This window comes from Fundulus heteroclitus, chromosome 10, assembly GCF_011125445.2.
Source record: "Fundulus heteroclitus isolate FHET01 chromosome 10, MU-UCD_Fhet_4.1, whole genome shotgun sequence".
Taxonomy (NCBI): domain Eukaryota; kingdom Metazoa; phylum Chordata; class Actinopteri; order Cyprinodontiformes; family Fundulidae; genus Fundulus; species Fundulus heteroclitus.
This window is the reverse complement of record NC_046370.1, coordinates 12,586,931-12,597,415: the sequence shown is the minus strand read 5'-3', so window position 1 is coordinate 12,597,415 and position 10,485 is coordinate 12,586,931. Positions and strand designations below refer to the sequence as shown.

Here is a 10,485-nt window from a genome sequence, read left to right as displayed (position 1 = left end):
CTTTTTATGTCAAGCATTTCGTCAGGGAGTTGACCTGGATTCAAAGTGCAACTAAAAACAAGCTGTGAAACATGCAAAACAAGATGGTAGCCGTGCCATTATAAATAATGAAAATATAACAAAACATTTGCTGCTAGTGGTATTACACATTGAGCTAAGAACAGGCTTCGCTGCACTTGTGAACTTCAAACTAAGTTAAAAAAAAAGTAAATAAGTAAATGAAGAACCTCGTATTATGGTAAAAATAAAGTTTCCACTTAACAATATTTTGACAATAATTTTGCCTAAACATAAATTCAGCATCACATGCTGTTCTCTTCGTGGAAACCCAATGAGTGTATTGGCAAAATAAAATCCAGATTTTCCAAAAATGAAATCTTAAAGAATTGTAAATTCGAATTAATCGATTAAATCGATTTATCGCCCAGCCCTAGGTTAGACCACACAGGGATAAACAAAGTTTTATTTAAAATAAGAGAAAGGAATACTGACAAATGTAAGAAGCGACAAAGAAAACTCAACTAAACATATATTACAGCATTGTGCGTATAGTCCAGAAAGAGTAGTAGGGCGCACATGATCTAGCAAAATGACATGATGGCACATTAATTGATAGGGATTAAATACACCAGGAGGCCACTGTTCAATTTGTTTAAAAGATACAGGATTAATGACTGGAATGTGACACAAAGAACTAGAAACGTGTCGTACAGTAGGTGGCGGTAGGCAGTTCAATGTTGTTTACAATCCGCCATAACTAGAGAAAGAAGAAGAAGAATCTGGCGTTAGGTAGCAAAATGAAAACACACGCTCACGTAAATATTTCTGAACCGGAAGACGACTAGGATCGATGGGCGCATGAGAGCGACCCTTGCACCTGGATGCTTCTTCCGCCGGTTTGGGTGCCTGCAGCCAGGACCGCTTGGAGCTTATGGCCGCAGCGGTTCCCCGGAGGTTCCGCGGGGCTCCAGCCTGCCTGTGCGTCCTCTGCGGGCTGCCTGCCGCGGGGAAGTCGACGCTGACCCGCGCGGTCCTCGGTGCCGCCGCGGAGCGCGGCTGGAGAGCGGCGGCGGTGTCCTACGATGAGCTGATCCCCGAGCAGGCTTATTTCACGGAGGCGGAGGAGGTGCGTGTGAAGCTGGCTGACATGGTTGGAGTTCAGGATTTAAATGGTGCATGGGGCAGTTTAACAAATTATTGTAAATAAAGGTTCATTTATTTCATTAAAAAAATAAAATGAAGCCTATATTTATGTTTATTATAATGATTTTCCACCTACAGCTAAATAAAACTCGATATATAGGACGTAAATATTGCGTCACACCAATAACAAAATCCTTTTATAAAAGAAATGGGGGCTTAATTAAACTATACAGATATACGCAGGGCCTGCCATATATATATATATATATATATATATATATATATATATATATATATATATATATATATATATATTAGGGCTGGATTATATATAAACAAGCATATCATAAATATAAATATAATTATATTGATATAAAAATATAAATTCTATTGATCAATATTGATAATTATCAGCAAATTCAAAACATATATTTTACGTGTAACCCTGGCCATTTTATGCAGTTGCTTGGCGACCTATTTTTAGATACAGAACACTCAAACACTGAATTCAATCTCAACCCTTTATTCAACAAGCTTTTTACCAAAACTGCAAGTTTTAAAAAAAGAGTAAAGAACGCATGCTCTCTGAACCCTTTGAAGGGGGCGGGGCTTCAGGGCGGAGCTTAGAGCCGGCCTGGGTCTGCGTTTGTGATTGGTTGGGGGGAAGTAATGACTATTATATACATTATTGGCTTAAATGCAAACGAAAGGAAAACTGTTATTCTATTGAACTTTTTATTTACCCTTTTCATCTATCATCGACATACGTCTATCGATCGATATTGTTATTAAATTATCGTCCAACCCTAAGAAATATTTATTCATGTGTGTATGTATATATATATATATATATATATATATATATATATATATATATATATATATATATATATATACTCCAAATTGTTTACTGAATATTAGCATCTCTACTAATGTTCATATGATCTTTTGCTCCTTTCCAGCACACCAATTGGAAGTCCCACAGACAGGCGGTGTTGCAGAGCATCGAGCAGTTCTTGGAGCAGCGTGAAGGGGCGGTAGATCTGCCAAGCAGCCCTCTCGTCAATGAAGCCACGTGGCAACTATGTCTTCGATCTCTGCTGCAGCCCGAAGAGTTGAACCCTGATGGGGCGCCGCTGCTTTTTCTTTTAGATGACAACTTCTACTACCCGAGCATGAGATACGAAGTGTACCAGCTCGCAAGAAAGCGTAAGGACTCTTTGTCCAAAGTGATTATGCTCCTGAGCGGTCTTTTTGGGGTGGGCGTTTTTAAATAAGTGTCTGCTGTGGTTGCAGTTTCGCTGGGTTTCTGCCAGGTGTATCTGCGGTGCGACTTGGAGACCTGCATCAGAAGAAACCAAAGCAGGCCTCGACCCGTTCCCGTCCAAGTGATCGTGGAGATGGAGAAGCGTCTGGACTCTCCGAATCCACAAAAGAACCCGTGGGAGTTCCGGAGCATCTCACTCAACTCGACAAACGACGTGTCCAAGTCTGACATGTAAGACGGCAGAATTAACCGTTTTTTTTTGGTCAATTTCAAGGTAGTTAATGAAGCTTTTTCTGGATGTATCTTCATGTTTGACTTTTTATCAGCCAGAGAGTAATGGAGTTGATCTCTACGGCGCTTAATAATCCGTTGAGCCCAGCTGAAGAGAACACTGAACAAAAGGTGTGTTGAGGTTTTTCTTAAATCAGAAAAACACAGTAAAGAGGAATTTGAAGCTGAAAGCTACAGATGTAGACGGCTTCTCACGATCCTTTTTTTTTTATTCATGTTGCAGGAAGCTGATCGTCTCAAATGTGCCCAGAGCGTGGTCCACCAGGCTGATCAGGCCTGTCGCCGCCTGATATCCGAGGCTATGAAGGCTGCCAGAGGTCAGCTGGGATCTTTCCCTGATAACATTTCCAAAAACTATTTGTCACGTTTCATGACGATGACCTCTCACTTCTAGAAAGCCACGTCCCTTCTGAACATATGCGGGCTCTGGCTCCTCGGCTGAACGAATGCAAAGCGGCATTCCTCCGCGATCTGCGGCACCAGTTCCTGCAGGAGACGCGCTTCCTTCCAGAGGAGGACGTCGATGTGGAGCAGGTGGTGAAGAGAGCAGTGGAGAGCGTTTTTGATGGCAGAAAGAATGAGATCATTTCACAATTTATTGACAACCATGAAACAACGTGATTTTTCCTTCTTCTTTTTTAAGATGATCTCAAGGAGCTTATCGTGAATGTTTGACGTCTGTATATATTTATATTAAAATAAAATGTATTTTTGCTGAGTATTTGTTCTGAAGTTAGCAAGACAATCACCTTAATTATGTATATTTATCAAAATGCATTGTCTGTATAATTTCTACAAGAAATAACTAATATTTTCCTTTTTTTTATCCAACATGATCATGTGCAAAGTTTACTGAACTAATTCTTTGCTTTCAATCAAGTAAAAAAAAAAAAGTCAGGTGTTTCAGATCTACTACCTCTAAATTACAGGATAATATATAAATATTGGAGTAAAAAAAGCCTGAGTTAAGAAGGTCTAAATGTAACTTGATTATTATCGAGTATACCGTACATGTAGTACCCTCCACTCTTTTTAGCACCTCTGACAAAGATATGTCAGAAAATCTTAAAACGTGTTCATATTTTATTGCAGTAAACGCTGGATTATGTGTGAGGTGAGCAATTTATGCGTCAATTTGTATTGGTATGTTTTATTGTGCTGAAAGAGGCGTTGATGACTCATCTTAGCTGGCCTGTTAAGTCCACCATATTTCTAATTCAAAAACGTTCTAGTATTTCAAAGCACAGGCCCACACCATCACTCTTCCTCTATCGAACTCAACAGTTAGATCTTCATTTTTTTTTCTCTCCAAATGAGATTGAAACCTGCATTAAGAAGCAGGTGTAGTGCCTTGTCACGAAGGTGGCGTCTAACGCTTACTCTCGTTGGTAACCAGGAAAAATGTGCCTCTGTGTCACGTCATATTTATACCCCCGAGAAACAGGAAGTCATGGACTGACACGGTTTTAAAAATGCGTCACTTGCATTGATTTTAAAGGGATCATTTGTGTGTTATCTGTGATTTTGAGTTATATCTTTACATAATATATATTTTTACAACCAACTAAAAGTTGGCTTTGTCTCAATTTTTTTGTGAGTATATGCTACTGCAATAAATCTGAACTTTAAGGCTTTTTACACATTGTGGTGCTGCATGAAAACTTTTTATTCCTTTTGTTTGAAAATAATTATATGTACAGTAGCTTCCTAGGTGGTTGATGGTAAAAAAACAAACCAAAAAAACAGTTGATCCCACCACCTATATCAGGTTTGTCCAAACTTTCCGTGACGTGGGCCAAAATAGTAAAGTCAAAAGTACACGAGGGCCTATATATATATATATATATATATATATATATATATATATATATACTAAAATGACCTAAAAATTCTTGTGATTTTTTAAACCTTCTCTATAAAGTATGTGCATGAAGTATTTTAATTAAATTAGTCAGATTCTCTTGGAAAGAGAATAGATACAAAACTTAAAAATAGTTTTGCACATTTGCCAAGTTAAAATTTGGTCATCCAAGTTTTAAACTCTCTTGGAAATTGATTGACTTTTTATTTGTTTATTTGTCTATTCTCAGTAAACGGAACAGGATTTGGGTCAGTCTTTCTCTGAAAACGCTTGCTGTATTCAACCAGTTTTAATAAACAAAAGCAGAGTTTGTGCACAAACGTCTGCTTTTAGGTCATTAGATAGTTGTGGTCCCATTTGCTATGAAGTTAAAGAGAATATAAAAAGTGTAGTTATTAAAAGACAAGTATTTTGTGTTGTTCTTAATATATTCAATTGAAAGGTTTTAACTTGTCTGTAATAGTTTTTCCCTAATTAAAATAAAATTTTAATTAGGGAGACATTTTTAATTAAAATGTGATTTTAATTAGCGGTGGAACCAAATTGTTTGACAAAATGCAGGGGGGGACGCAGAAAATCAGTCCAGGGGCCGCACTTTGGACACCCCTGACCTAAATGATAAAACATAATGAGATGCTAAACGCGATACAGAATAAAGTTAGTAGTCACAACCAAACACAAGGAGTGGAATGTTTCAAGCTTGGCTGTATTTCAAACTGAGGGGTTATAAACCTTTATACAATGACAAATTACATGTTTCAGCACTAAGACAACGTCCCAGTGCATGTAGACGCTAAAATACATGAATATTGTTTATTAGAGCTGATCAATAACAAAACAAGTAGAATCAGGAAAGCTGATTGATATGAAGTTGTGGAACATATTGTGCTTTAGTGGGTTTCTTTAAATACTGTCAGCATCTGAATGAGGCAGGAAGTTATTTCTTAGTGCTTAAAACGTCCTTCTAGGTTTTACAGTGAAAGGAGCCAAGTCATTCAAAAAGTCTCCTGAGTGACGGAACGTTGCAGATCCCTGCTCTCTTAAGCCTGGCCCACGAAAAAAAAAAAAAAAAAAACTTTCTGATTTAAAACGACCACTTCCCCAACAGCCCTTCTATGCTTATTGCTAACATGAAATCCAGAGACCAGGTTTTCATAGTTGGACGCATTTCCGTTCAACCGCCCCAGTCCCAAGTAACTGGCCCCCTCTGACATTTTTTCTTTCGGTTATTTTTTGCTCCTTTCATCTTCCCATCAGCTATGAATGGTTGTCTCTGTCCCTGCTGAAGAAAAGCATCCCCACGGCAGGACGCTCCCATCACGTTTCACTATGGGATCTGTGTTTTTCCTTTCAACCTGAGCTGTGGATGTCTGCAGATCCTCCAGAGCTACTTGACCTGGCAGTTTAGACGGATGTCTAGATTGCAGTTGTGCTAAAATCTTTCCATTTCGGATAATAGAGCGAACAGAGCTCTGTGGTCACAAAAGGTAAATGGTTGCTCTGAAGTTTATTATGTATAGTCATATGAAATAATGTATTATTCCTCCCACTTTAAATTGATTGGTCTATTGCATAAAGAAAATGGATGAAAAACATTGAGGTCTGCGGTTTCAACGTGACAAATCTTTAAAGTTCAAGGGCCATGAATCGTTTAGGAAGGCACCATAACCCCCCCCCCCCCCCTCCGATTTTAATTACTTGCGTCAATTTTATGTTGTCCCCGAGCAAAGTGGCATGCAAAATTGTATTTGTCCATGCACATGTGGCCGCATATGTTGCATTGGAACGGATGTTCATAGCCGTGGCAGCCCATGTGAATAGTATAGATGATGTTGTCAGAGAAGTGAATATCACAGTGCTTGCATCTGTGTAGGAGGTTCTGGCCGTCTTCGTTCGGGGTACTTGCAGCGGGAGTCGGCGTGCTCGCCTGGCTGTTGCTAACGCTCCCACTGGAAGCGGTGGCGTTAGTCTCCGTGCCACAGCCAGACGCAAAACTGCTGCTTTTCTGACCCGAGGTGGGAGATTCTTCTTTCGGGGGAGACGTCTGCATGCCGTCGGAGCGCACCTGTTCCGCGAGGATGGGCTTCTCGTCTTTTAAGGACTGCCTGTCAGGTGACGCAGGACTCCGAGAATCGGGGTTAGCGTTGCTCAGATGACCTGCGAGAAGAGAAAGCTGATCCAGTGAGCTTCTAAAACCATTTGAGATCCGGCTCCAGCTCTCGTTCTCGTCCGTCTTAGGAGGGGTTTTGTGTTCCCTGCCGTTCAGCTGCGGGACTTTGTGTGAAAACTCGTTGAAATAGTCGGACCTGGGCACGACGGCCGAGGTGGGGTTGAGGTTGATCAGGAGCCGCCGGCCGAAGCCCAGCGAGCCGGTCCTTTTCTGCAAGGAGCTCAGCATCCTCTTACTGGAGAAAGGCGAACGGACCACCCTGGTGGGCAGGAGCTTGTGGCGGCGCCGGCGGTGGTGCGACAGGTTGCTGCGGTCGCTGCACCGGAAGGCGCACAGGTCACACTTGTAGGGCTTCTCTCCCGTGTGGGAGCGCACGTGTGCTTCCAGATGGCGCTCGTATGCAGAGGCAAATGGGCAGAGCTGGCAGCGGTGAGGCTTTTCACCTGCGTGAAGGAATATTTCCACATAATATCACCAAAAAAAAATATATATATATATGCATTTTAAATTTAACTCATTTACAATTCTTGAATGAATATGGGTAAATAAGACATAAAAAATGAAGAAATCCGAACCACTAATTTCAGACTGCAGGTCTGCTGGTGGTTCCTAGAGTCTCTAAAAGTAGAATGGGAGGCAGATCCTTTAGCTATCAGGCTCCTCTCCTGTGGAACCAACTCCCAGTTTTGGTCCGTGAGGCAGACACCCTGTCTACTTTTAGGACTAATCTTAAAACTTTCCTTTTTGTCAAAGCTTATAGTTAGAATGGCTCATGTTACCCTGAGCTACCTCTATAGTTATGTGGCTATAGGCTTAGGCTACTGGAGGACATCGAGGTCTATTTTTCTCACTCTACTGATTTCTACTGTTCTCCAGTTTTGCATTGCATTACATTGAAATGACTGTCGTCATTTCAGCTTTTAACTTTTTTCTCTCTCTCTTTTTTCTTCATAGTAGGTACACCTGGTCTGGCGTTCTGTTAACTGTGACATCATCCAGGGAAGACAGATCATCCGCTATTACCATCTAATGTAGAACATATTACTGGATCAATGTGTGCTTCTGTGCTTTTTTGTCTGTCTTGTTGTGTCTCTGCTCTGTCTTTTGTAACCCCTAGTCGGTCGAGGCAGATGACCTTTAACACTGAGCCCGGTTCTGCTGGAGGTTTTTCCTTCCTGTTAATGTGGAGTTTTTCTTTCCACTGTCGCTTCATGCTTGCTCGGTATGAGGGATTGCTGCAAAGCCATGGACAATGTGGCGACTCTCCCTGTGGCTCTACGGTTCTCCAGGAGTGAATGCTGCTTGTCGGGACTTTGATGCAATCAACTGGTTTCCCTTAGATAGGAATTTGTTTGACTAATCTGTATAATCTGACCCAATTTGTATAATCTGATTGAATTTGACTTTGGAAAGTGCCTTGAGCGAACATGTTGAATTGGCGCTATATAAATAAAATTGAATTGAATTAAATTGAATTGAAAACATTTTAAACTGGAAATGTGCCAAACACATGACCCGAGTCTGTCTTACCACCAACGCTGGTGTGGAGGACGCCAAAGGAGGTAAAGCGTTGTCAAAGCTCACTTAGAGAACTGCAGCAACGAGGCCATATTAGGTTCACCAAGTCCAAATAACATTTATAGACTATCCACAAACCGACTACTTGTTTTGGAGGCTTGCCAGAAAAGAGCTTTTTCCACTCTATCAGCATAAAAACAAACCATTTTCTAAGCTCTACTGGGACTTTACCAGAGACTGTGCTTTGGCGAGATGACGGGTGAGCTTTCTGACAACACTTCAGGTGTTATTAGATAAGTAGTACAGTATGGTGGTGGTCTGTGCTGCTGTGAGCCTATTTTTTCCTTCCAGGGGCCATATGGGAACCGTGCCAGAGAGAGATGCTTTAGGTAATAATCTAGGGGACTATTCCAGTAAGGCAAATATGGGTCTGTCGATTAAAAAAAAAAACATTTGTCTAAATCTATTTCTGTTCATTCAGTGAGCTCTCTGACCTGTGTGGATGCGGATGTGCTCTATTAAACGAGCCATGCCCTTGTTAGCATAGCTGCAGTAGCTGCACTTGTATTTCCCATCGCAGGTTCTCTCCAGACCCTCCACCTGCGTATCCGATCCGTCCTCCGCAGGCAGGCTCACCTCCACAGAAGCAGGGTCCAGGAAAGTCTGCTCACATCTGGGAGCAGCTGCACACACACACACACACACACACACACACACACACATACTGAATGTATAACCATTTGACACACATCTTGGTTTTTGCATTGCATTATCTCACCAGCTTGAAACTGCTCGGTCGTCTCCCTTTCCCCACAGATTGAACCCGAGATCATGTTGACATGCTGAGTTTGCTGGGTTAGGTATTCTTGAAACTCTCTCACGAAATCCACCGGCTCGGTCTTGATCTCCTCCATTTTTGTTGTTTGTTTTCTCTGTTGAACCTGGAAGAGCAGCCACAGATGCCTAGAGAGAGTCGTGTCGCAGCCGCTCTTATTGTGTCCAGTGGCTATCGTTAGCAGCATTGCTAGCAACATGCCCTGGCTACTTCCTCATTTTACTGAAGTTATTCTAAAAAAAAAATCGATTGAAAACCATCTTTACACGGGTTCTTATTTCACGTTTCAGCCTCTAACGCTCCGCGCAAGCTAAATATCGGGTAAAGCCGTTGCCACAGATACGTACGGTACGTCTATGTCGCCGCCATATTGTGAGTGGAAATACAACACATTATTGAAATGTAACATTTAAAAACTATATAAATTTCAGATATAACTGATTATAAATCCTGAATAAATATGGATACATTTAAAAATAATGATTAGAAACAAGCCTTATTCCTTACAGAGTTAATAAATAAAGTGTTAATACTGTAAGTCTTTATATTAGTTTATTGTTTTAGTAGGAATCACTATAATTAAAAACATCTTATTCCTGACTAAAAATAAATGGTATATTTTCCCCAGCAGTCAGTTTAGGATAAGACCTCAGGATATGATAATGTCCTGAGGTCTCTCAGATACTAAGGTAAACTTGCAAACACCTTAGCTACTTCAAGATGTACTATCATGCATGTTATGTTATCCTATTTCGGTAAATAGGCAGGAGGTTATTATCAACTGTTACACTTGAATATTTCATCTTATTTTTTTATCTCAGTATACCATATTATCAATAACTGGGCAATGTTTACTCTATCTACTTTTTATTATTGCCATTTCCGTAGAACTAACTTTGTATGAGAATAACTCGCTCTTTTTTTCTTATTTCTTCGTCATTATTAATTGTGTGTAACTCTGTCTATGTCTTGGCCAAAATTTCTCTGTTGTGGGACAGTAAAGGAATTTCTCTTCTTATTTAGGCCTACTGTGTTATTTTTTGTTTTGAATGCCTTTACGTTATTGTACATAGTACACTAAAAATAAGAGTGTTTTCATTAAAAAGTGTTGCCATAAAGTTAGATATGAAAAAGTACAAACACGCTTACATACATTTGGTATTTAAAGTGCTTTATTTAAAAAAAAAAACTGATTATGATGATGAGTAGATATGGTTGAAAAAAAAGAATAATTCACCTTGCACATGACCCTTTACAATGAAATAAGTTTAAAGGGTGCACGTGATTATTTGCAGATACTTTTAGATGTTTATAAAACCGTAATTAGTTTTTGTGTATTTTCGGGGGCAAATCAAGTTAAGTGTTTAGGCCTTAGTGATTACCATTATTGGCCTTACAAT

At 40.2% G+C, this 10,485-nt stretch overlaps 2 protein-coding genes across 2 annotated transcripts; one reads left to right on the top strand and one right to left on the bottom strand.

Moving 5' to 3' along the window:
- Positions 1-766: 766 nt before the first annotated feature.
- LOC105926407 (L-seryl-tRNA(Sec) kinase) lies at positions 767-3,422 on the top strand. The gene is made up of 6 exons (XM_012862718.3): positions 767-1,126; positions 2,106-2,352; positions 2,440-2,641; positions 2,737-2,812; positions 2,925-3,018; positions 3,096-3,422. Exons 1-6 carry the CDS (start codon positions 932-934, stop codon positions 3,320-3,322), a joined length of 1,041 nt encoding a protein of 346 aa, XP_012718172.2. The 5' UTR covers positions 767-931; the 3' UTR covers positions 3,323-3,422.
- Positions 3,423-5,247: 1,825 nt separating this feature from the next.
- On the bottom strand, positions 5,248-9,432 carry LOC105926406 (zinc finger protein Pegasus). Its single transcript, XM_012862717.3, has 3 exons — positions 9,029-9,432; positions 8,745-8,933; positions 5,248-7,175 (listed from the first exon to the last, which is right to left on the bottom strand). The coding sequence occupies exons 1-3, from the start codon at positions 9,282-9,284 to the stop codon at positions 6,253-6,255; spliced, it is 1,368 nt and encodes a 455-aa protein (XP_012718171.2). The 5' UTR covers positions 9,285-9,432; the 3' UTR covers positions 5,248-6,252.
- Between the last annotated feature and the right edge of the window lie 1,053 nt (positions 9,433-10,485).

Excerpts from the sequence above, each read along its gene's own strand:
- LOC105926407 (XM_012862718.3), top strand. The coding sequence starts at position 932 with ATGGCCGCAGCGGTTCCCCGGAGGTTCCGCGGGGCTCCAGCCTGCCTG. Across the intron at positions 2,353-2,439 it reads GTACCAGCTCGCAAGAAAGC|TTTCGCTGGGTTTCTGCCAG; the intron begins GTAAGGACTCTT and ends CTGTGGTTGCAG. Across the intron at positions 2,642-2,736 it reads GACGTGTCCAAGTCTGACAT|CCAGAGAGTAATGGAGTTGA; the intron begins GTAAGACGGCAG and ends ACTTTTTATCAG.
- LOC105926406 (XM_012862717.3), bottom strand. The coding sequence starts at position 9,284 with ATGTTGCTAGCAATGCTGCTAACGATAGCCACTGGACACAATAAGAGC. Across the intron at positions 8,934-9,028 it reads GACCGAGCAGTTTCAAGCTG|CTGCTCCCAGATGTGAGCAG; the intron begins GTGAGATAATGC and ends GTGTGTGTGCAG. Across the intron at positions 7,176-8,744 it reads GCACATCCGCATCCACACAG|GTGAAAAGCCTCACCGCTGC; the intron begins GTCAGAGAGCTC and ends TCCTTCACGCAG.